Raw genomic sequence first — 23258 nt, forward strand, 5'->3', positions numbered from 1 at the left:
ATGGGTTGGTGGTTGGGTCATGTTTGTTTGTTAATATATTTAGTGTTAATGGAGTTTTTGTTTTTCTTATTAAAACCTTCTTTAAGTTATTTTTGAGTCCTTTCTTTTTAATGCATGATCTCCCCAGCAAGCTCTCTGCAGCGTCACTATACTGCAAGAAGCCAACAGGGCTAAGAGACTTCAAAGAAGTGTGACTGGCCCAAGGTCACCCAGCAGCTGCATGTGGAGGAGCGGAGACGCGAACCCAGTTCACCAGATTACGAGTCTACCGCTCTTAACCACTAACACCACACTGGCTCTCAGTGGTACCTCGGTTTAAGAACAGTCCTGTTTAAGAATGATTCAGTTTACAAACTCTGCAAAACCGGAAATAGTATCCCAGTTTGAGAACTTTACCTCAGTCTAACAACGGAATCCGGATGGTGGAAGGGCACCATCAGCGGGAGGCCTCATTAACTGAGGAAAGCGCGCCTCGGTTTCGGTTTAAGAATGGACTTCTGGAACGTATTAAGTTCGTAAACCGAGTTACCACTGTAATAATTTATTATTTATATGCCACAAATCTGACTGGGTTGCCCCAGCTACTTTGGGCAGCTCCCAATAAAAATAGTAAAAACACAATACAACATCAAAAATTAAAAACTTCCCTAGGTGGGCTGAAGATTACCCATTGAGCTTCATGGGTAAATGAAGATTTAAACCAACACTCTAGCCCAGGGGTCAGCAACCTAAGGCCCATGGGCTGGAAGAACCCCACGAAGGTTGTTTGACTGGCCCACAAGCTGCCCCTGAACTGAGTTGCGCGCTGCGCTAAACCGGTGCAGTGTGAGGTGGGGACTCACTTCCACGCTGCTGAAAATTGCGTCTGCACAGATACAGACGCCGGAAATCACATCTGCGCATGCGCAGACGCCGGAAATCACAGGCGCACATGCTCACACAATCTGGCCCACAGAGGGATCTTCATGGGACCAATCCAGCCCAGGCAAGATAAACCTTGCTGACCCCTGCTCTAACCACTACACCAAATGGTGGCTCCATCTCCTTAACGTTTTCGCGAATACAGAAACACAGCCAACCTATTTTTCAAGGGCAGGAGTTGCCACGCTTCAGAATCCGGCACGTACAGCACTTCAACCTGTGCTGTTTCCAGCTCATTGACTCATTGCCCTTTTTATCCAACGGGGATTAGTGCGGGGAGACTGGAACAGACAGCAATTCCTTATGGAGTATGTTGGCACTGCACATAAACCCAGGATTGCCGGAGGTTCTGCACTTCATTCACTGAAGGATTTACGGTCGTTTTCTTTAAATGGTTATCAAGCTGCTAGAGAAGTCAAGGGATTCGTTTTGAATTGATCTAATTATACCCTTCAATAACCAAATCAGTCATTTAGAGAAGTGCGTTTATCCACAAAATATCAACATGGGTGCTTAGGAATGTGAAGCGTTGTGGTGGAATTTACAGCAGGGATGTGGAACAATGGGCCCAGGAGCCAAATCTTCCAGGGGCCTTGGGACTCCTCCTAGGCCACAACCCTTTCCCCAGCCACTTTGAGTGGTTTCCCCCCAGTTGGAATGTGTCCTTGAACACTGAGAATGTTTCTTGCTTGCCTGGGTGGAGGATAAAGAAGAATGTGTGAGTGTGGTTAGAAAGTAGGCTATTGCGCAAAGCTAAAATTTACATTTGTTACTTTGGCGACTTCGGCCCCCAGGTGGTTTTCCCAGAAGAGAATGCGGCCCTCGGGGCTGAAGAAGGTTCCCTATAGATTTAACCCAAAAAGGAAAAGGAAACGCTAGTAGCCATCGTCAGAAGAAAGGATGTGTGTGTGAACATCAACCTGACTCTAGGAGTCAATGAACAGCCTTTTTTTCAAAAATTCCAGGAGTGGATAAAGTACACACATCTCACAGGCTGGGTGGCTGGGTCCGAAAAACCACAAGATTTCACCACCTCAGATACAGTGTACACAGGCTCCCAGCTAAACACATCATAGGTAATGTATAGGCGGCGTTCGAAATTAGCCAGGCACCAGGTGCGTTTTTTAACTGGCACAGGTTCCAACTGTAACCACATGGATATCTCTGGATGCCAGATTTGCGACTGACATCTCCATCTTGCTGTCCCCTCCTGCATTCTCAAGCAGAAAAATTTATTAATTGCATTTATATCCCACATTTTTCTCCAAGGAGCACATGGTTCACCCCCATCCATAATAATAATAATAATATCTCATCACAAAAATAGCACCTAGACATTTCGTTGTCGCGACGATAACCTTGGCTTATTGGCAATTAGCCTATACAGTGGTACCTTGGGTTACATACGCTTCAGGTTACAGACGCCGCTAACCCAGAAATATTACCTCGGGGTAAGAACTTTGCTTCAGGATGAGAACAAAAATCGTGCAGCGGTGGCGCAGCGGCAGCAGGAGGCCCCATTAGCTAAAGTGGTGCTTCAGGTTAAGAACAGTTTCAGGTTAAGAACAGACCTCCAGAATGAATTAAGTACATAACCAGAGGTACCACTGTATATCTGAGTTTCTAACACTGTCTATAGCTCACCTTCCTGTAAAATGTACTTAGAGAAATGTGCTGGGAGATTTTCTTGTGAGAGACCATTTAAACAATGGATCTTTATATGATCTGGTCCTGCACAGAACTGTTCGGCACATCTCGCAGATTGTTCAGAACTCTCTAACATTGTTTTATACGTACGTTTCATGCCTACACATGTTCTTGGCCTAAGGGCTACTATCTTTCCATGTAACTGGATATAGAGGCGCATTGTGAAGAACAATCGCTACCGTGATATACAAGAATACAGTCATAATAGGATTACCTGGCACAGGCCAACAGAATTCCTCCTGGGATTCCTATCAGGGTGTCTCCCAGAGGAAGCTGCCAAGCTGCAAATAACTGAAGGCGGGACTACGCACCCTTTTCTCCCTGCTGCCAACAGCGTGCTGCAAGCAGAATAACTCTAGGTGACTCAAGCAAGCCACTGCACAAAGGGAGAGGGGACTTCAGTTTACTTGTATCCTTTATACCTGGCCCACTAACCCAAGTTCTCAAGGTGGATTCCAATGCATTAAAACTATAAAATATGTTTTCCAACATACAATAAAACAGACAAGAGGAGGTCCACACAAAATAACATGAAAAGGAGTACAATGGATGCTCGGGTTGCGAACGTGATCCGTGTGCGATGCATGTTCGCAACCCGCAGCATTCACAACCTGCGCCTGCACACACGCAGGTTGCAATTCGGCACTTCTGTGCATGCGCAAAGCGTGATTTAGCGCTTCTGTGTATGCGCAAAGCGTGATTTAGCGCTTCTGTGACCGCCAAAACCCCGAAGTAACCCATTCTGGTATTTCCAGGTTTCGGCTGTCCGTAACCTGAAAAAACGCAACCTGAAGCGTCTGTAACCTGACGTATGACTGTATTTTAAGTTTTCCCCAGGCGAGAAACGGCTGCCAAAGCAGCCAGGTGTTTTTGTTTTAAAATGTCAGTACCCACAGCACACTATTTGCAAGTGGATTTGAAAACCAGCAGCAAGCATGTTCTTTGAAGCAGGGACCAGCACATAGGTAGGTTTGTCCTTAGTACAACTGGTATTGGCTCCGGGCAATTTTGCCTTTGGTATACAGTGGTACCTCGGGTTACATATGCTTCAGGTTACATACGCTTCAGGTTACAGACTCCGCTAACCCAGAAATAGTGCTTCAGGTTAAGATCTTTGCTTCAGGATGAGTACAGAAATAGTGCTCCGGCGGCGCAGCAGCAGCAGGAGGCCCCATTAGCTAAAGTGGTGCTTCAGGTTAAGAACAGTTTCAGGTTAAGTACGGACCTCTGGAACGAATTAAGTACTTAACCCAAGGTACCCCTGTAATGTCTAAACTGGACATATACACCACACAGGGAGACAAAGAAAGAAAGAATACTCATTGCTACCTGCTCTGACCTTATATAAATCAGATGCTCAGCCACTGAGTAATAGTCTCTCCCTTTGGGTGCCATTTCCAAGGAACCCCTGATGCCTGTGTACTGGGATAGCTCAGTCAGTAGAGCATGAGGCTCTTTATCTCAGGGTCGTGGGTTTGAGCCCTATATTGGGCAAAAGATCCCTGTATTGCAGGGGACTCGTTGCCTCTTTCAACTCTACAATTAAATTTATGATTCTACTGCCTGCAAGGAATCCATGTGTTCCTGGCAACAATGTTTGAAAACTACCAATATACACCATAATGCTAAATGATCATATTCTATTACTGTTTTAACTAAAAAAATACCAGCATTATAGTACCCGTTTGATTGGGAAGATAGAGGAGCAAAACAAACTATGAACTTACTTGCCTGAGATCAAACAGGTGCCAGGAGAATTCACCAAAAACCGAGAATGCAATTCCCCAGAATTTTTTAAAAAAATGATTAATTGCTTTAGCACAATACTATTTTACAGAGCTCAGTGCTTTAAGCAATACATCCCTCCCTCCCCTGATAACCTGTGTTGAAAGGGATCCTAGAATCCTCATATTTCTGGGAGAATACCTATTAATCATTTGCATATGGTAATTAAAAAACGTGTGCCTTTGAAAACCACCTGTTCCTCAGCATGGAATCCAAGTTAAAAACAAATTGTTAATAACAACTTTGTGGTGGGCAGAAGCATCAAAATCTAAAAACAAATTATTCTTTCTTTACTGGTTTGAGGAATTTCTTAGTAATTACAAAGTATCTGATTATTTCAGCCTTATATTAAAACATACCTAAGTTTCCTCTTCTACTTCCATATTCTACGGCTGCCCATTTATCCTACATGAGGTAACAATTGCAAGTCAGGAAACTAACCTACTTTCCAACCTCTGAATATATCCCCCCCATACTCTCATCTTACACTTGCACTATTTCGTATTTTTGCCAGTCTCCCAAATTAACACAGGACATAATTGGACACCAAGCCTTGATGTTTGTACCTTGTAACCAGTGATACCTAGAGACAAAAATATAAACAGGCAGGCAGGAAAAACAGCCTAGGACCTAGCACCAGCTGACCTCAGGGTGGCATGTTACCTAAAAGGTAAAGGAAAACTACAACTAAGTGTACAAGAGGAAACCTCCACTGGGATATTGCTAGTCTCCTTCACGCAATGCAGAGTTAAACTGTGGAATCAACTCTGACAAGACGTAGAAATGGCTGCCAAGAGATTTGGGAGCCAGTGTGGTGTTAGTGGTTAAGAGCGGTAGTCTCGTAATCTGGGGAACCGGGTTCGTGCCTCTGCTCCTCCACATGCAGCTGCTGGGTGACCTTGGGCCAGTCACACTTCTCTGAAGTCTCTCAGCCCCACTCACCTCACAGGGTGTTTGTTGTGGGGGAGGAAGGGAAAGGAGAATGTTAGCCGCTTTGAGACTCCTTCGGGTAGTGATAATGCAGGATATCAAATCCAAACTTCTCCTTCTCCTTCTCCTTGACAAGTTCATGGAGGAGAACGCTCTCAATGGCTACAAGCCATAATGGCTATGCTCTACCTCTGAATACTGGCTGCTGGGAACCAGGGAGAGAGGGCTGTTGTACTTGCTTGCTGGATTCCCATGGGCATCTAGTTGGTCATTGTGAGAACACGATGGACTAGAGGGAGCAGAGCTTTTCTTATGTTCTTATGGAGAATGCAAAGGCATGCCATTAGCCCACCATGCAGGCAGCTTTTTTCTTTGCTCCCGTGTTCATATACGAATCCACATGAAGGTTCCACCACAGAGGCACCAGAGTTTTAAATTCTGAAACAACTCAGGACCGTATGACCTCAAAGACCGCCTCTCCCCATAGAAACCTTGCATTCGTCATTGGAGGCCCTTCATTGTGTGGCTCCTCCACATGAGGTTCAGAGGGTAGCAACACACGAACGGGCCTTCTCTGTAGTAGCTCCCCATTTGTAGAACGCTCTCCCCAGGGAGGTCCACCTGGGACCTTCATTATATATATATTTTAGGCAGAAAACATTCCGCTCCAACCAGGCCTTTGGCTGATTAACATCCTGCAGTGTCTGTGGGGAGGGTGTATGTGTGCGCACAATTGGATTGCTGTTTTGTTTTAATTATTTACTTGTTTTTTATCTGTATTTTATTTTGTGACCTGCCCTGAGATCTTACGATTAAGGGCAGTATATAAATCTAATAAATCAATAAAACAAAAATAAAAATTTCTGCAGCAGAATTGTGGGATGAAGCGGAGTCAAGGCTGGGGTGCATCATTTGCTGGAGAAAACCAGAGAACAATTCGCTATGAGAATAGGATGCTGGACTAGATAGGCTTTTGGCCAGATCCACCAGAGCTTTTCTCACATCCACTGATTCTAACATATAAAGGGCACCTAAGAAGTCTTGCCATTTCTTGGCTCTGGCTTTTGCTTATTATGTGACCTTGACCAGCCCTGCTAACCTTTTGGCGCTTCTGTTTATACATGTTTACCCAACTGGCAGAACCGACGAGGATAATATATAAATATATTTTCACTTCCTCCGGCTAGCAGTATTATGCAAGTGCTGTACACATCAACTTTAACTCGCTCCTTATGAGAAACGAGTTTTTGTGTTTTGAAAAAAGTATTTTACACCTGGCTCCAGTTGGTGAGCCAGCAGGTTCTAATAAATAAATAAAAAACAGCACCAAGCTGATCCCTAAAATCTGGTCTCCACTGACAGAACAAATATTTACTCAATGCATGCCTAGGGTCTAGTGAAATATAATGCCTTGGAAGGAGGAGGCGGGATTGTTCATTCTACCTACATTCCACCCAGAAATGAAAGCCTCCCAAACCCATCCAATGAGTCACCGTACGCACAGCTGTGACATTATATGAAGCCTAAGAAGCAGTGCTGCTCTGACCCACACTTTGCACTCACAGCTCATGCCCTGTTGCAACTAAAAGAATATGCAGCCGTACAAACCCAGGATCCTAAATAAGGAAACAGAATTCCTTCATTTCCCTAACTTATACAATCTAGTTAGGAACTTGCATGTACTGGAGCAAAAAAGGTCACATTAAAACTGAAGAAAAGGGAGGTCTTTATGCCCCCCTAGCTTTCTTTCTTAAAAGTGAACTGCAAGTGTTTTCTTCCAAGAGAAAGTTAGTTACAGTGGTACCTCTGGTTACGTACTTAATTTGTTCCGGAGGTCCGTTCTTAACCTGAAACTGTTCTTAACCTGAGGTACCATTTTAGCTAATGGCGCCTCCCACTGCTGCTGCACCACTGCCGCGCAATTTCTGTTCTCATCCTGAAGCAAAGTTCTTAACCCGAGGTAATATTTCTGGGTTAGCGGAGTCTGTAACCTGATGCCTATGTAACCTGAAGCGTATGTAACCCGAGGTACCACTGTACACTTAAGTTCTACTGAAATCCATGTTACAGGTCACTTACAAATCACTTAAGTCCTATTGATATGATTCGTGGGACTTAAGCATCCATTTTTTCCCAATGGATTGGAGGTAATATCTAAATCTGTCAAGAGAGATTTACCAGCGTGTGGTCTCTTCCTTCCCCCTTATCGCCATGCAAGGCAGACACATAATACAGTGGTACCTCGGGTTACAGATGCTTCAGGTTACAGACACTTCAGGTTACAGACTCCACTAACCCAGAAATAGTACCTCAGGTTAAGAACTTTGCTTCAGGATGAGAACAGAAATCGCGTGGTGGCAGCGCGGCAGGCCCCATTAGCTAAAGTGGTACCTCAGGTTAAGAACAGTTTCAGGTTAAGAACAGACCTCCAGAACGAATTAAGTTCTTAACCCGAGGTGCCACTGTACTGAATTCTGCCTGGTATGCGAGGAGGAACATGACTAACGACCCCTTAGATTATGGCCATATGCTTCAAAGACCGTATGCCCAACCTGAAGTAGCTGTTCCCTCTTACATCTAGACTTCAAAACTTTTAGACTGAGTTTAGAGACAGAGAAGAAAGCATAACAGAAGGGTTTGAATATCTTTAGCAGAACTTCTCTTATTTCCCCGGATTGTTTGGAATTTTTGAATGGGTAATTTGTGTTGTTGTTGTTTTTAAAAAGACATAAAGCACTGGTTACACCCCGCTGTCCCCGCTTGATTTGCCGTCGAACAAGCACTCAATTACATTTTGGATCGAGAGATTCAAGTTAAGGAGAGAAGGGATATTTCGGCTAACACTTGGCTGTTATATGATGCATTTGTAGCCAGCAACAAGAACGACGGCGTACAAATGAGACAGGAATCCAAATCAAATCCCCAGCTGTAGCGCACTTTTAATATATCCTGCAGGCAAATCAGAAATTGCAACAGCTAGCATAATGCTCTCTGTTGTAATCTGGAAAGCGTGGGGTTTTTTGAAAGAAAGAAAGAAAGAAAGAAAGAAAGAAAGAAAGAAAGAAAGAAAGAAAGACAACAGCTTTGCATTGGTTTTTTTATGCCATTTACAGTGAGCATACATGCATCTTTTTCCCCTATGAAAAGGAGTTTTAAAAGTATTCCCACCCCCTCCTAACCACTCCATAACCTCTTTCTCACTCCTGCTCTGGCAGGCTGTCAATGGATTCCTTGGGTGGTGTGGGTTAACACGCTGCGCTCCGCAAAGCATACTTACTCAGAGTCCTTGCTGTCGCTGCCATTCACAGAGCCAGCGGGTTGCTCGCCTTGGCTTAGAATCTGGATCCCTAAGGACTTGAGAGCTCGCATCAGAATAGCTTCCATCGCCTCGACCGAGAGCTTCTCCAGGACAATAACGCGGCAGCGACTCAGAAGAGCCGAATTGACCTGGAAAGAAGGGTTTTCGGTGGTTGCCCCGATCAGCGTCACGGTCCCGCACTCAACGTGAGGAAGGAAGGTATCCTGGAAATGGGAGGGAAGCAGAAGAAACTGGTCCCCATCAACGACAACTTGAGGCATTCCCCGTGAGTACAATTAATTCACAATCGCAATTGCGATTTTCCGTTCGCTCAGAGACTGAAGCAGTTCCGTTCTGGACGTTTCGCTGGCAGCTCGTCCAAAAACCAAACTAGATGCTTTTGTTTTTCCCCCATACATAATTAAGGTGTGTGTGGTTTTCACTGAGATGGCAGTGCATCTCTCCTTTCCTCTACCTTAAACAGAACCAGGATCTCTCTTCCCCAGGAGTGACCACGACCCTTAAAGAAAAGTCTCCTAGCTGTGTGGTGGTGGCGGTGGTGGGGGGCAACCTCTGTTCCACTTCTGGTGGGGAGTAAAGAGATTTGCCTCCCCAAAGGCACCACATTCCCAATACCAATCACACAGGCACCTTTCAAGGAAAAACAAAGTGCATAGTCGCATGCCATATATTAAGCAAATTCTTAATTTGGTCTGTAATAGCAGCTTTATTCATTCCATTTACAGTGTATGTTGAGGGGCTGTGTTGTGTAAAAAAGAAAAAAGTTTCTGCAATTTTTGCTTTACTGTTCGAGATACAGAGGCAAAGTGTTCACATATTCATCATTACTGCAATGCTAAACTGACAAAAGTGAGCCCGTTGTGCCTCTTTCTCCCCAAAAGGATTATTCAGAGAGGTCATAAAGAATCATGTAACTCTGATCATTTTGGTGGAAAACAATTCGAATGCGACTTTAGGAATTCATGGAACATTGTACGCAGATCTCCCCATCGCAGCAATCCATCATTCAAAACATCTTTTAGAACTTTCAACACCTCTTTGTGCCCAGAGTTCTCATATTCCATTTCGACTGCAGAACTGAAAACTCTAAGATGCAAGTGTAAGAAATTATGAAAAAGTCCAGTCAGTATTGCCTTTGCTTTCCTGCCTCTTTCCCCTCACCCCACCCCCAGACTTAAGGATGATGCATTCGCATGTTTGTTCACAGGGTGGGAGTGTATTTTGAAATGCTGGACTGCCTGCCAACTTCCTAATCCCAAAGCTTGTGGTTTAAACTAGACTGTGGTCTTCCTAAGGCTGCAAATGAACTCTCAATTCAGTCAGCAAAGAGATGCCAGACGTGTAGTTTCAATATAGGTTAAAAGAAGTTTAGGTTCTAGTTTTGAAAGCCAAATGCACGTCAACAAACTCAGGGACAGATTCCTGCTTGCTGGGTGACCTTAGGGCACTCATTCTCTTTCATTTCTAATCTATCTTGTAAGGTAGAGATAATAAAAAATGGGTAACCCCACCGTGTAGGTCACACAGAGCCCCTGAGACATTATATTTTATTTTTTTATTTCATCCTCACTGCAACCCTGTGAGGTGGGTTAGGCTAAGAGATAGTGACGGGCCCAAGGACACATAATAATAATAATAATAATAATAATAATAATAATAATAATAATAATAATAATTTACTATTTCTACCCTGCCCATCTGGCTGAGTTTCCCCAGCTATTCTGGGCGGCTTCCAACAAAAGATTAAAAATACAATAAAATTAAAATACACCCAGAGAGCTTCATAGCTGAGAGGAGATTTGAACCCTCGCCTCCCAGAGTTCTAGTCTGACACTTTAACCACTATGCCACACAGACTCTCAGTTGAGATGCTAGAAACCTATCAATTTAAGTATTGCTCAACCACATCGTGTAGAAGCCATTCATTTCCAAAGGGAGGCCTTCCGACTACTGAGACGGTAGCAATCAATACCTGCTGAGACTTATTGAAACGGTGTATCTCGTCGATAAAGAGGATCGTTTTCCTCTTGCAGAGCCTCTTTTCATTTTGCGCTTGAGCAATGACCTCTCGGACATCGTTGGTTTTGGCACTCGTGGCCGACAGGGTCACGAACCGTGTGCCGTTCTTCTTGCTGCTGTTCGCGATGATGTGAGCCAAGGTGGTCTGAAAGGAAGAAAAGCGCAAGGGTGTTGATTTTCCTCCAATAACTGAAAAGACATGGCTAAAAGGCATTGTGAAGAGTGGGAGGGGGAAACAGTGTTGGGCTGTGAAGAAGCGAAGGAGTGTTTTGGGATAGAAAACGTCCGTTTTCTTTTTCTGACTGGAAAATCTATTTGGCATTAGTTGAAAAGGACACATTATTCTGACAGGAAGAGAGCGCGAAAATTACCATCCCCTGAAGGGGAATCTAAAGACCTATTTTAGCCAGTAGGAGAGGAGGTTTGTCTTTGGACAGCAGACTCTCAGGCCATTTATCACCAGCTGGCTTCAGAAAGCTCTCCATTTTCAAAAACAGATTGCCATGTGGCTTGACAAGGTGCTGTTTCCAAAACACAAGCCCAAATCCTCATTGGCCTCTAGTTCTTTGGATCCCAGGCTTCCATGGCACAAGAAACAGCTTAATACACCAAGCTTGGGAGTGCTCCCATTTGTTACTTCCATTATTATTACGGATATCGGCTGGCAGATTTGTGTGAGCAGAAAGCTGCATGCCATTCACACAAGGCAGCCATCTTGGATTTCTGCAGATTGCTTGCCTCCCGGATTTCTGCAGAATTCTTGCCTCTTGCAGCCCTCTACATAGCATTAAATGCAGCACTGAAGGATCCCAGACTTTCAGGAATAGCTTTTTTAGGGAGTACTGCAGCAGGAAGGAGGTGGGAAACCCAAATTCCACATGTGGAGGCTTTGCCTGAGAGAGATCACAATGCAGCACTATTCAGTGGCTGATGCTTGAGGTTTGGCAGGAGTCATCTGTCTCTGCCTGGCAGCCAACTGCATGTGATTACAGGGGCAGAAAGACAGGTGACGCTGAACACTTTTGTCTCTGGCCTTTTGGTATGTAACCCTTCCCAACAGATCACTACCTTAGGAACTGCCTTTGATAGGAAAAAGAGCCTCCTCCCCATGCATTAAAAACCAACAATAATAGGGGGAAATAGATTGTATTTGATTTGGTCAACAACATATCGGCATCTTTTCACCAAAGCCAGATTAAATGTATTCCCATCAGAATCGTTAAATGGCAGACTGAGAGGTATTCCTTATCAAAATAGGATCTGTGTATGCTCTCAGGACGTCGACTGCATGAGGCATATTTTATTGCATTGCGGACAATATGATCAAGCTAGGGAACTATTGATTAAACCACTATAGGCAAATCAGCCGGGTCAGTCTGAAGCCTACTATATCAAATATCTTTTGGACGGCAAGTCCAATGATATCACAGTGGCTGTGGCAAAGTTTCTTTCAGTAGTCATACAAATCAAAGATCAACATACCCATGACTAAACATATCAGGTCTCCCTTCCCTGCGGGGATTGTCAGTATGAATCTGTATTTTATTCTGAATCCATGTTATGGGTTGTTGGACCGCAATAAAGATGATTATTATTATTAATTTGGTCAAGAAAGCGGCAAAGATAGCCAAACTTTACCACACTGTTCTAAAGACTGTAGAAATAACGTGTGCAAAGTCATTTGAACACCAGATACTGAGTTCAGATTATTTCAATAAATTAATCCAAAGGTTTTGTGTGTTGCATCTGACTATTTCGTTGCTGACTAAAGCTTTGGCCCACACAAATGAGTGTCCTTCTTGGCTGTCAGATTGATTTATCTTAAAAGGCGGCTATTTCGCCTTTCTCTCTCCCCCCCCCCCCCGACAGAACTCTGCAATTATTTATGGACACTCTTTGGTACTCCTTACACCAGGCCTTCTCAATTTGTGACCTGCCAAAGCAAACACAGCTACCAGCGTGGTATTGTGACCTGCCTTGACAATTGCCACCACTTCTGTGGTCTAAGGCAAGACACACATCAGGTGGGGACAGCTTTAGTGACCCCTGGTGGGGCACCATACATGGAGTTTGATGAGGGGGGGTCACAGTCAGGCATGCCTTCGGCACCGCGTTTCTATGAAAATATTTTTAGGTACAAATTTGGATGTTTCGGTACATTTGTCGCAAAATTCACCTTGGGAAACCCCAGCAGAGCAGAAATAGCTCAGTTTACCTAAGCTATCTTTTATAAACACCCCAGGAGAAGAAAAAGGGAAATAAAGAAGGAGGGAAACCCAACTCATAACAAGAGAAGAAATAATACGTGACTGGAATAGAGGAAACTGCCCTATACTGAGGAAGGCTGTATATACTCTATACCTTTAAAGAGCATTCAATGCATCCCCCCCAAGGAATTTTGGGCACTATGGTTTGTTAAGAGCTGATGGGAACTGTAATGCTGTGGGTGCCCAGAATCTTTGATGGGTGGAAATATGCTTCAAAGGTATCATGTCTACCTGGCCTTAGGCTCACATAATATAAGACAGGCATCCCCAACCTGTTGCCCTCCAGATGCTTTTGCCTACAACTCCCATGATCCCTAGCTAACAGGACCAGTGGTCAGGGAAGATGGGAATTGTAGTCCAAAACATCTGGAGGGCCGAAGGTTGGGGATGGCTGATATAAGATGATCTCAGTAAACCAACCCGGGGTGGGAAATGAGAAAACAAACTGGGGAAACCTAGGGATGCAACTATTCAGGACAAATATTATCTGGATATCCTGGAAGTGAGGAAAAGATGGTCACTGTGGAGAAAAAGAACCTAGAGTGGAGGCACCTGCAAACTCATGTTCTCTTTCCATCGGCCAAACATTTCCTCGTCTATTCAAGGAACCAAAGCAAGATAAGCTCGAGTAAGACTATGAGGGGACATTCCTGAAAAGAGCAGGAAGGATTTGCAGAGGGACAGGTGTGGCGAACCAACCGTCTGGATAGCAAACACTTTAGATGTTTTCAGGGAAGCAGCAAGAGAGTCTTTAGGAATGCGAGTAGGAGGCAGGCTTTCTCGATTTCAGAGTTTCAGCTCAGCTTAGTTCCTCCCCCCCATCCTGCCGCAATCAGATACCGCTGTCAGGATTCAGTATCCACAGAAAGTCGAAGGATAGAAAGACTATATAACCTGACCTGATCAATATGGGCTCGTCTGGTTAATACAGACTCATATCCCAGCTGAGTCACGGACAAACCGAGTAGTTTAGCTGTGAAGTTATTCTCTCTCAGACTGAGGGTTGTAGCAACCAAGTGTTGCTCAGAGTAGACCCACTGAACTTAATGGCCTAAGTTGTTGTTGTTTAGTCGTGACCGACTCTTCGTGACCCCATGGACCAGAGCACACCAGGCACTTCTGTCTTCCACTGCCTCCCGCAGTTTAGTCAAACTCATGCTGGTAGCTTTGAGAACACTGTCCAACCATCTTGTCCTCTGTCGTCCCTTCTCCTTGTGCCTTCCATCTTTCCCAACATCAGGATCTTTTCTTCTCATGAGGTGGCCAAAGTATTGGAGCCTCAGCTTCACGATCTGTCCTTCCAGTGAGCACTCAGGGCTGATTTCCTTCAGAATGGAGAGGTTTGATCTTCTTGCAGTCCATGGGACTCTCAAGAGTCTCCTCCAGCACCATAATTCAAAAGCAATTCAAAAGCAATGGCCTAAGTTAGTCATGTTCATTAATTTCAGTGGGTCTGCTCTGGAGTAGGACCTGCACTGGATTCCACCCTTAGTTCCCACTATGTTAAAGTGCTCCTCTTCAACCAGGCCTTTGTGGGGAGGGTTATTGTTTTGCTGCTTTGCTTTACTTATTTACTTGTTTTTATCCTGTATTTTATTCTGTGAACCGGCCTGAGATCTTATGATGAAAGGTGGTCTATAAATCTAATAAATAAGCAAAACAAAGAACAAAAAAAAATGGCTGCAAGCTTCCATCAATTCAATTGGTGCACTAATCAAGAAATAACAGCAATTGATCAGTGCAGCCGAGATGTAAGAGTTCAGCACGATGCAAATCACCCAAAGGCAACTGACAAATGCATGAGTTTGAATTCATTAACTAAAGGATTAGTATATCTGTGTCCGATTAAAACTATTGTTTTGATAGTGGAGAGAATGCTTCCTTCAGTTTTAGAAGTTGCATGTGCCATCAGGGATAGTGAACCTGTGGCTCTTTTACCTATTGCTGAACGATGGCTAAATTCATGCCACACATTTAAAGAACAATGCTACCACTTCAAACACTCATGGCTCCCAAGAATTATGGGACCTGCTACAATTCCCAGGGCTCCCTGTGAATAGAGATTGACCGTTAACCACTCTGAGAAGAGTACATTCTGTGAGCGGGCATGAGATTGCTTTGAAGCCTGGGATGAATGTGGCCTGCAACACCTACCATCTCCAAGTATTGGCCATGCTAACTGGGACTCCTGGGAACTGGAGTCCCAACAACTTTGGGGGGGCACATCCCCATCCCTGAATTTAGCAGGCGCCATCTTACAAGAGACATCCCCCCCCCTGCATGAAGGGGGGACTTGAAGGGGACTTGCGTCTAAGACAGCGCCTGAGAACTCCAAGATACTGAGCCACAGCTGCTTAGCTTCAGCAAGGTGATGGCCTCAGGGACCTTCAAATCCCACCCTGGGAGGGCTTTAAACGTACTGTATTGCCCCCAGTATAAGCCACAATTCCGCCCCCCAAAAATTCCAACCGCGAAAAGTTAAAGTGCAATTTGTGACCTTACAAAAATTGGCTTTTACGGTATTGTTGCCGAAACAGACATATGGTAAAACGAAACGGGGGAAAAGTTTTATTGCCGATTTGTGAGCTTCAGACTGTTGTGCAATTTATTCTAATGTCATTCATCGCTTTCCTTGTATTTTACAGTGCAGTGGTGATTTTTTTATTTGCATTTACGGTGCTACGAACTGGTGTTTAACCCACCTGCGGGTCCTCTCTAGTACCTGTAGGATTTTCTTCTACATTTGCCATTTACGGGTGTGAGTGCCTGTGGAATTTTAACGGAGTAGTTTATATTCGGGTATTGTCTTTTTATCTTTCCCCACCTTGCATTTTAAAGGTGCGGCTTATTTTTGGGTGCAGCTTATATGCGGGCTAATACGGTACATTCGCACTTATGTTACAAATAACCAACTTTTTCTCAGAGAAAGGGGTTGCCTGCTTTATCAGGGAAGCCACGTTAGACAATTAAGAAAAGGTTTTCAATAGACTCATCTAAGCAATCAGCTCATTCAGGAGTTCCAAAAGATATATGTATGGATAAGGCTTTTCAAACCTGAACTTTTCTTGGCTGGATGTTAATTCTATTCAGATCGCTGTACATACTTTAAAAAACAGCAACAACTGGGCAGCAGCCCCCTCTGCCCCCACTTTCTTCTCCAATAGCTGCTCTGGGCCAAAAGATCCTCTGCAGCTGGTGAGGGCAGGTGGTGACAAGCCTAAATGCTGCCCGAAAAGATATCCCAAAGATCAGAACTACTTCAGCAGGTGCTCCGAACCTGATCCTCTATTGGAGAGCGCTTCAGAGCCAGAGCTTTATGTCCTGGGGACTAACAGTGAGAGTAGGGCAATTCTGTTTGTTCCATCAATGGCAGCACATACACCCCCAACCTCTCTCTCACTCTCTCTCCTGTTTCTCAGTCTCCTTAACCTTTTAGGCAGCCAAAGGTAGAAAGATTGTCGTTGGATATAAGCCAGTACAAGCTGAGTCCAAGTATGTATGGGGAGCCTGTAGTCCTCTGGGTGTTGATAGGTTACACTGGGACGTGGGTGGTGCTGTGGTCTAAACCACTGAGCCTCTTGAGCTTGCTGATCAGAAGGTCGGCGGTTTGAATCTGTGTGACGAGGCGAGCTCCCGTTGCTCTGCCCTAGCTCCTGCCAACCTAGCAGTTCAAAAGCACGCCAGTGCAAATAGATAAAAAGGTATCGCTGTGGCGGGGAGGTAAATGGTGTTTCCGTGCGCTCTGGTTTCCGTCACGGTGTTCTGTTGCGCCAGAAGCGGTTTAGTCATGCTGGCCACATGACCCGAAAAACTGTCTGTGGACAAATGCTTGGCCTGAAAGCAAGATGAGCGTTGCAACCCCATAGTCACCTTTGACTGGACTTAACCGCCCAGGGGTCCTTTACTTCTTTTACCTTTAGGTTACACTACAATTCCCTGCTGAATCCTGGCCATAATAGCTGGGGCCGATGGTGGTCCAACCACTTTTAGACTTTTCTAGGCTATCCTCTTCCATTTTCAGAAACTGGAGATTACCAAGCTGTTGCTGATTCAGGAAAGCATATGTTTTGAATGCTATCTGAAAAAGTTCAGTTCCTTTTTTATTTATTGCGGGGCAGAATATTCTGCATCAATCTATCCCCAAACTGTATATGATCTTAGTGCATATTTGCTCATATGCATATTGCACTGCATTCATTAGAGCATACTCTTAAGATATCTGTGTATACAGTTGCAGCCTTAATTACAAGCAACAGGTGTTAAGACATAAGAATACTGGATACTATAAAAAAAAACCAGGATACATAAATAGAACATAAATGGAAAGGATTTTTTTTTACAGTATGATATACAACAGCTAACATTCTCACTTCTAACACAGTCCCTCCTAGAAAATAAAGAAGGTTGTTTCTTCTTTTTCCCTTTTTGTCAAACTTACACACAGCTATGCACACATTTTTCTGTGGGATCCATTCTTTCCTACTCTTTCCTTTCAAGAGATAAAAGTCAAAATAATCCAAGTCAAAGAGGAGTTATGCATTAAATCTGAACGTTTGTAATGTTTGCAACTACGTTATACGTTGCTTAATTTTCATTAAAAATTATTAACCCACCTTTCCTGTAAAGGTTTGAGACTGTGCAAGGAGAAAGCAAGCAAAAGCTTACTTCTGAGTAATCAATGTGTGATTTAAAATCTGCACATGACTTTACTTAAATCTGATTGTACCCTGATGCCATGACGCTTGCTAACACAATCTCCTGAAACAAAACATAATGACTGAGTATGTTTCATTTGAAAATATAAAATACAGTAGTAAGTCCCCCACACCTCTCTTGTACTCTTTGGAATTAGAGGGTTCTCTGGAAGCCCCAGAGCAGAAATTTAATCCTTTATTTTCATATAATATATATCCAATATTAATTAGTCCTAAAACACATGATTGCACTGCGCACTAGATAGCAGGTCCCAAAAGACTTACCAAGATCAGCGTCAAAATTGCCCTTCCCCATTTAAATGTGTGCATCACCTGGTCCTCAACATTTATTGCTGGTAACTTGACCGCCCACCCAGAAGGCAATCAATGACCCTCCATTGGGTATTCATGGAATCCATATCCCCCTCCCTATGTAATTGCAATGGTGGTGTGGCCAACAGCTGCTTCATGCTGTGAGCTCTCCCTGGCAAAGACCCTCAGGGCTTAGGATGGGGGAACTACATTTATTACAGAAGTCTGCTGCCAGCTGGGAAGAAGGCAGGGGTCTGAACAGCCAAGGAAACCACGCTGCATTTATTTCACAGCCCCATTGCCAACATTCCCAGGAGACCAGCTGTGAAAGGCAGTTCTGTAGGGTGGAGACCACAAACCCATGGACCACCATGTCAAACTAAGAGCACCGGGCATTACACGTGAAACTTTCCATCTCTTCCCAGCTCTGTTTGTGGAACGCTCTCCCCAGGGAGGTTTGGCTGGCGCCTTCATTATACACCTTTAGGTGCCAGGAAAAACGTTTCTCTTTAACCAGGCCTTTGGTTGACTGACATCCAATGCCCTTTTAAAATGTGTTGGGGAGAGGGGGGTTATTGGGCTGTTCTTATTTTTTATTTTTATTGTGTATTTAATGTTTATATGTTGTGATTTTATCATGTGAACTGCCCTGAGACCTGTGGATACAGGGCAGTATACAAATTTAATAAATAATAAATAATAAATATGTAAGGAGGAGGTCCTCATCAAGGCCAGTGGCAACAAAGAAAATTAGGAGAGCTGTTGTGACAATATATACTTCCATTTCCTAACTTCTCAAGCAGCATCAGATATTTGCCATGTTCCTACCCCACCATTTCCCCAAGGAGCTCAAGGTTTGCTAAACATAATTATTTCCCCTGACCTTCCATTTTATCCTCGCAATAATCCCGTGAGACAGGCTAGGCTGAGAGATTGTGACTTAGCCAAGGTCACACGGCAAGCTTTGTGTCTGAACGGCATTTGAATCTGGGTCTCCATAGTCCTAATCTAGCATGCTAAACCACACTGACCTACAACGTTATCACAGTAAATTGTGGGTTGTTGTTTTTTGAGGGGAAGCAGATGTAGTTGGTTGTTGTTGTTTTTTGATGTAGAACTCATACTCTCAACGGAAAATGGTGTATACAGGTCAAGTATGCAAAATGAGATTTAACATATACACAGCAAAAGGGAGCTACCTACAGAAATTCAGGGCATCTTTGTGTTTGGCCTCATCACCTACAGCACACTGCGTGCAGTGATGGGCCCAACGTTTGAAAATTTGGAAACCTGAAGGGTGCAAAAAGAAATCCCTGATTTGGCAGATATTTTACCAGGGGACTTCCCGGTTCATAACAAACAGCCGAGATAGCTTTGCTAGAGTAATCCATTAAACGGTAACCAACCCCTGTCAGGTCAGTCAGATTCGATTACCCTCAAGTCTTCTTGCCTCAATAAACAAGGTAGAGATAACAGGTGCAGGGTGGAGTTTCATAATTTACTGACAATTTCACACAACATCCGTCCTAGTCTTGTTAATGCAGGGACCGAGCCGCTCAAGTCTAAATCTACTTCCACCCAAAAAAAGTCTTGTGCGACAACGAATCTCAGCCACATGTGAAATCCCTTAAGCAACTGGTATGGATGAACAGGCACTTAGACCAGAGACAGCCAATCCCCCATTTCCCCAAACGGCCTTGCTGCCAAGCCCTTTTGACAAAAATGATGCTCGGCCACATCTATCTTTATCTTCTGCGACTGGCAACTACAGATCACGCCTCTCTGTGAGGGAAAGGAGGGTTGGCCTAGAGGTTTGCAATTGCTACTCCTGATGGCTGGCTTTTATGCTTTTCATTTGCATTGTCCTGGGTCATGTACTACTCTCAGCAGTTGTCACCTAAACATACAACTGAGGATTAATACAAAACTTGAACCCCCATTCTCCAAAGAGAGGTGGCATTTGTTCCTCAGTGACACAATGATTCTCACTTGTTGAAACAACCTCCCCTCCAGTGGCCATAGGTTCACAAAAACCATTGGTTTCTTTTGGCCACTGAAAGCTTATTGTCCCTTCTCAGTTCCTATTCCAAGACTTTTGAACTCCCTGCCTAGAGAAATTAGACTGCTTCCCTGGCAGTTAAATATCTATTTGCTCCAACAGGCTTTTGGGAACTGACTGATTTTAATGAAAGGGCTGGTGCCGTGCTGTTTTCGTTGCAATTATCTGTATGTTTTTAATAGATTACAGATAGATTTAACTCTATCAATGTTTAATTGGTTCCTCCCCCCCCCCCATGTTTTTAGCTGTTCTTATCTGTAAGCTACCTTGAGTCCTTGTCAGGGAAAAAGTGAGCATAACTAAACTAAGAATAAGAATAAGAATGTCCCCGGTATAAAAGGAAACTTCTTGGCAGAATTAGACTGAATCTTGCATTGTATAAATATAAGTTTGTAGGGAAGTTAACAGAAACTATATACGAAATATGTAACTGTGCGTTATAAGATAATCAACAGATAAAGTACAGCGAGACTAATTGGAAGTCATTTTTAATTTCTTGTTTTGTAAGTTTTACAATCATTCACATCACTGGGAGTACAAATGATGTTAGTTATAAGAATTGTGTTGTTTCATATATTGCTATTGTCTGTTTGTCAATTTATAGTTTGTTTATTTGATTGTATGTCTGTTTGTTGGTTTGTTTGCTTTCCTGGCGTAAATGTATCTGTCAGGGGTTCAGGGGCAGAGGCGAGGGCAAGGGAGGAAACAGAGAGCGAGGGGGAGGAGGCCGAAGAAAAGATGAGTGATGACGACGACCCGAGATCTCCGAGTCTTTCCAGTGAATCAGAAGATTCACAGAAAGGAGCGCCAGTGGCCAGAGCAAGGGGGGAGCCTAGGGGGACACCCCAGGAAGAAGGGTCCAGAGGGGGCTCAGAGGGCAGCAGTTGGAAATCGGGGCCAGCGTCACCAACAGAGCGCAGTGGAGAGGAAGGGCGCCGGGTATCGAGCTCTGGCAGCTCGCAGCAGGGGGGAGGGCATGAGTCAGGAGTGGCCACACCTCCATCGGGGAGCGAAGAAACGGTTAAGCGGAAAGTGGAAGGTTGGGCGCGCGCCAAGTTCAAATGCACAGGAAGGTGGCGCAGTAAGCAGCCCGGAAAGGGAGCCAGGTCCTAAAGCCCGACGCAAGGAGACAGAAGGGTCCGGGGGGTCAGCGTCAGAAGAGTCCAGGAAGGAAGAGACCGCGGGGGGCAGAGGGACCCAGAGGAGAACGGTCAGGCGGAAAAGGTGGAGTAAGGCTAGGGTATTAAGCTGGTGTACAGGGGGCGGAGACTCAGACGGAGCTTCGCCGGTCTAACCCATAAGACGTAGAGCTGCACGCAGCAGCTTGAGAATGGAAACTGTAACTCAATAAAGACTTTTATAAAGTGAACGCTGGCTAGCGTGATCCTCTGTGAGCTAGGATCTGGAAGCAGCTCTGACAGTATCTATTTTAAAACAATAAAGATACATCACACACAAAAAAAGAAGAATAAGAATGTCCCCAAAATACTTCTTTAAGTTTGGAGTGGGTTTGAACTATGACCTGCCACCGAAGTGTGACAGGAAATCACATGTCCATGCATTTTAATGCAGGCATGCCTTTAGGGTGTTATTCAGTCCTAATTTTAAAACAATAGTATTCCTGGAAATTATACACAGGGAATCATTTGATTAGTGTTGTTTTCAGACTTTCCTTTCTGAATTGTAACGTGGCCATCTTACGTAACCTTTGTAAGAGTTGCTAAGAAATACGCACCTTTTCCCCACCCATGCTATCAAGACAAGGTGGATCATAACCAATTATACTGTTTTGGTATTCCAGAATTTATCCCTACTGTGAATTTTCCCACAATCTGTGAAAATTGTCAGTGACTATAGTCAGTTAATATACACTGGCAAGCTGTGTCGCTGAAGAAGCAAAGTATCTCCTTTATGGTCACACAGATAAGAAGACTTAGATAGGCTGACTTTCCACTGTTATACAGTGGTACCTCGGTTTATGAACTTAATTTGTTCCGGAGGTCCGTTCTTAAACCAAAGCCGTTCTTAAACCAAGGTGTGGTTTCCCTAACGAGGCCTCCCGCCGCCGGTGCCCTTCCATCGTTTGGCTTCTGTTCGTAGACTGAGGTAAAGTTCGCGAACCAGAACACTACTTCCGGTTTTGCAGAGTTCTTATACCAAATAGTTTGTAAACAGGGCCATAGCTGTCAACATTTCCCTTTTTAAAAGGAAAATTCCCTTATTCCGAACAGGATTCCTCACAAGAAAAGGGAAAAGGTGACAGCTATGAACAGGGCTGTTCTTAAACCGAGGTACCACGGTATTGAAAAAGGCAAAGATGGTCATAGTGGATGGAGACAGGAGCCTCACTTTGTTTATACTGACAGCCCTGTATGCCTGGCACCAGCAATTGTAGTGGAAACCAATTCAATTTAATACAAGGAATGCCAATAAGACTCGTGTGTCTGTGGTAGAAAGCCACAACCTGGGAAGGAAGAAAAAGAGGCTGATAAACAGCATGGAGAAGAAATGACTCAGAAATCAATCAAGCTGTCAGAGAAGTGAACACTTCAATACAGTATGTTCAAAACTAAAATACCCCATTTGTACCCCTGGCCTAAACTACAAATACTTTTGCCCTGTCACGATGAAGTTTGAACTAAAAGCTAAAAGACAAAAATAAGCCCTGTGAAACTTAATACAGATTGCCAAGACAGCATGTTGCTTTGAAGTTAACACATTCCCATCGTCTATTAACTCCATTAACGTAGTATAAGATTGCACATGGAAGACTGAGAACAGCTGGTTTGTAGCCTTCAGAGTCAATTTATTAAGTAATAACATGTCAGACATCCCCTTACATAACCCTTTTGCACGGGTGTTAAAACATAAACAAAAAAAGTATAAAAACAAGGCTATACCAAACCTTTGGTTTGGACAGTTCTGAGGTTCATTTGCAACAGCAAAGCTATTCTGTGATTGGGTTACAGCCGTGGATGTTTCCCTGCTGTATCCCTAGACTAAAATTGGGTGCTTCATGGCAGACATGCAAAAATCTGAATCTTGCACATTAGAGGGTCATAAATCATAGCACAGCTTACTCAGGTTGCAAGCTTGTGTTTAAGCAGCTGGACCAGCCAAGACAAAACAGGGAAAACTTTTTAAAAGTTAATTTGTAGCCCGACAGAACAAATTGATGCTCCTGGTTCATGCTATTAGTCTGTGGGCATATGCAGGATGCTAATATTAAAGGTTCGGGGGTAATT

General features: G+C 44.0%; 1 protein-coding gene across 2 annotated transcripts in view; it reads right to left on the reverse strand.

The window, feature by feature from the left end:
• The window catches only part of WRNIP1 (WRN helicase interacting protein 1), a 170503-nt gene that overhangs the window by 142205 nt on the left and 5040 nt on the right, over positions 1 to 23258 (reverse strand). For both annotated transcript variants that reach the window (XR_014011047.1, XM_081206415.1), the window contains exons 2-3: positions 10635 to 10826; positions 8621 to 8865 (exon numbers count right to left, since the gene is read on the reverse strand). Coding sequence is in view for 1 of the 2 variants with exons in the window: in XM_081206415.1 (XP_081062541.1) it covers positions 8621 to 8865; positions 10635 to 10826 (437 nt within the window). In the remaining variant the exon portion in view is untranslated. The remainder of the gene's footprint in view (positions 1 to 8620; positions 8866 to 10634; positions 10827 to 23258) is intronic.

The sequence above is a fragment of the Podarcis bocagei genome (assembly GCF_964188305.1).
Source record: "Podarcis bocagei genome assembly, chromosome: 8".
Taxonomy (NCBI): Eukaryota; Metazoa; Chordata; class Lepidosauria; order Squamata; family Lacertidae; genus Podarcis; species Podarcis bocagei.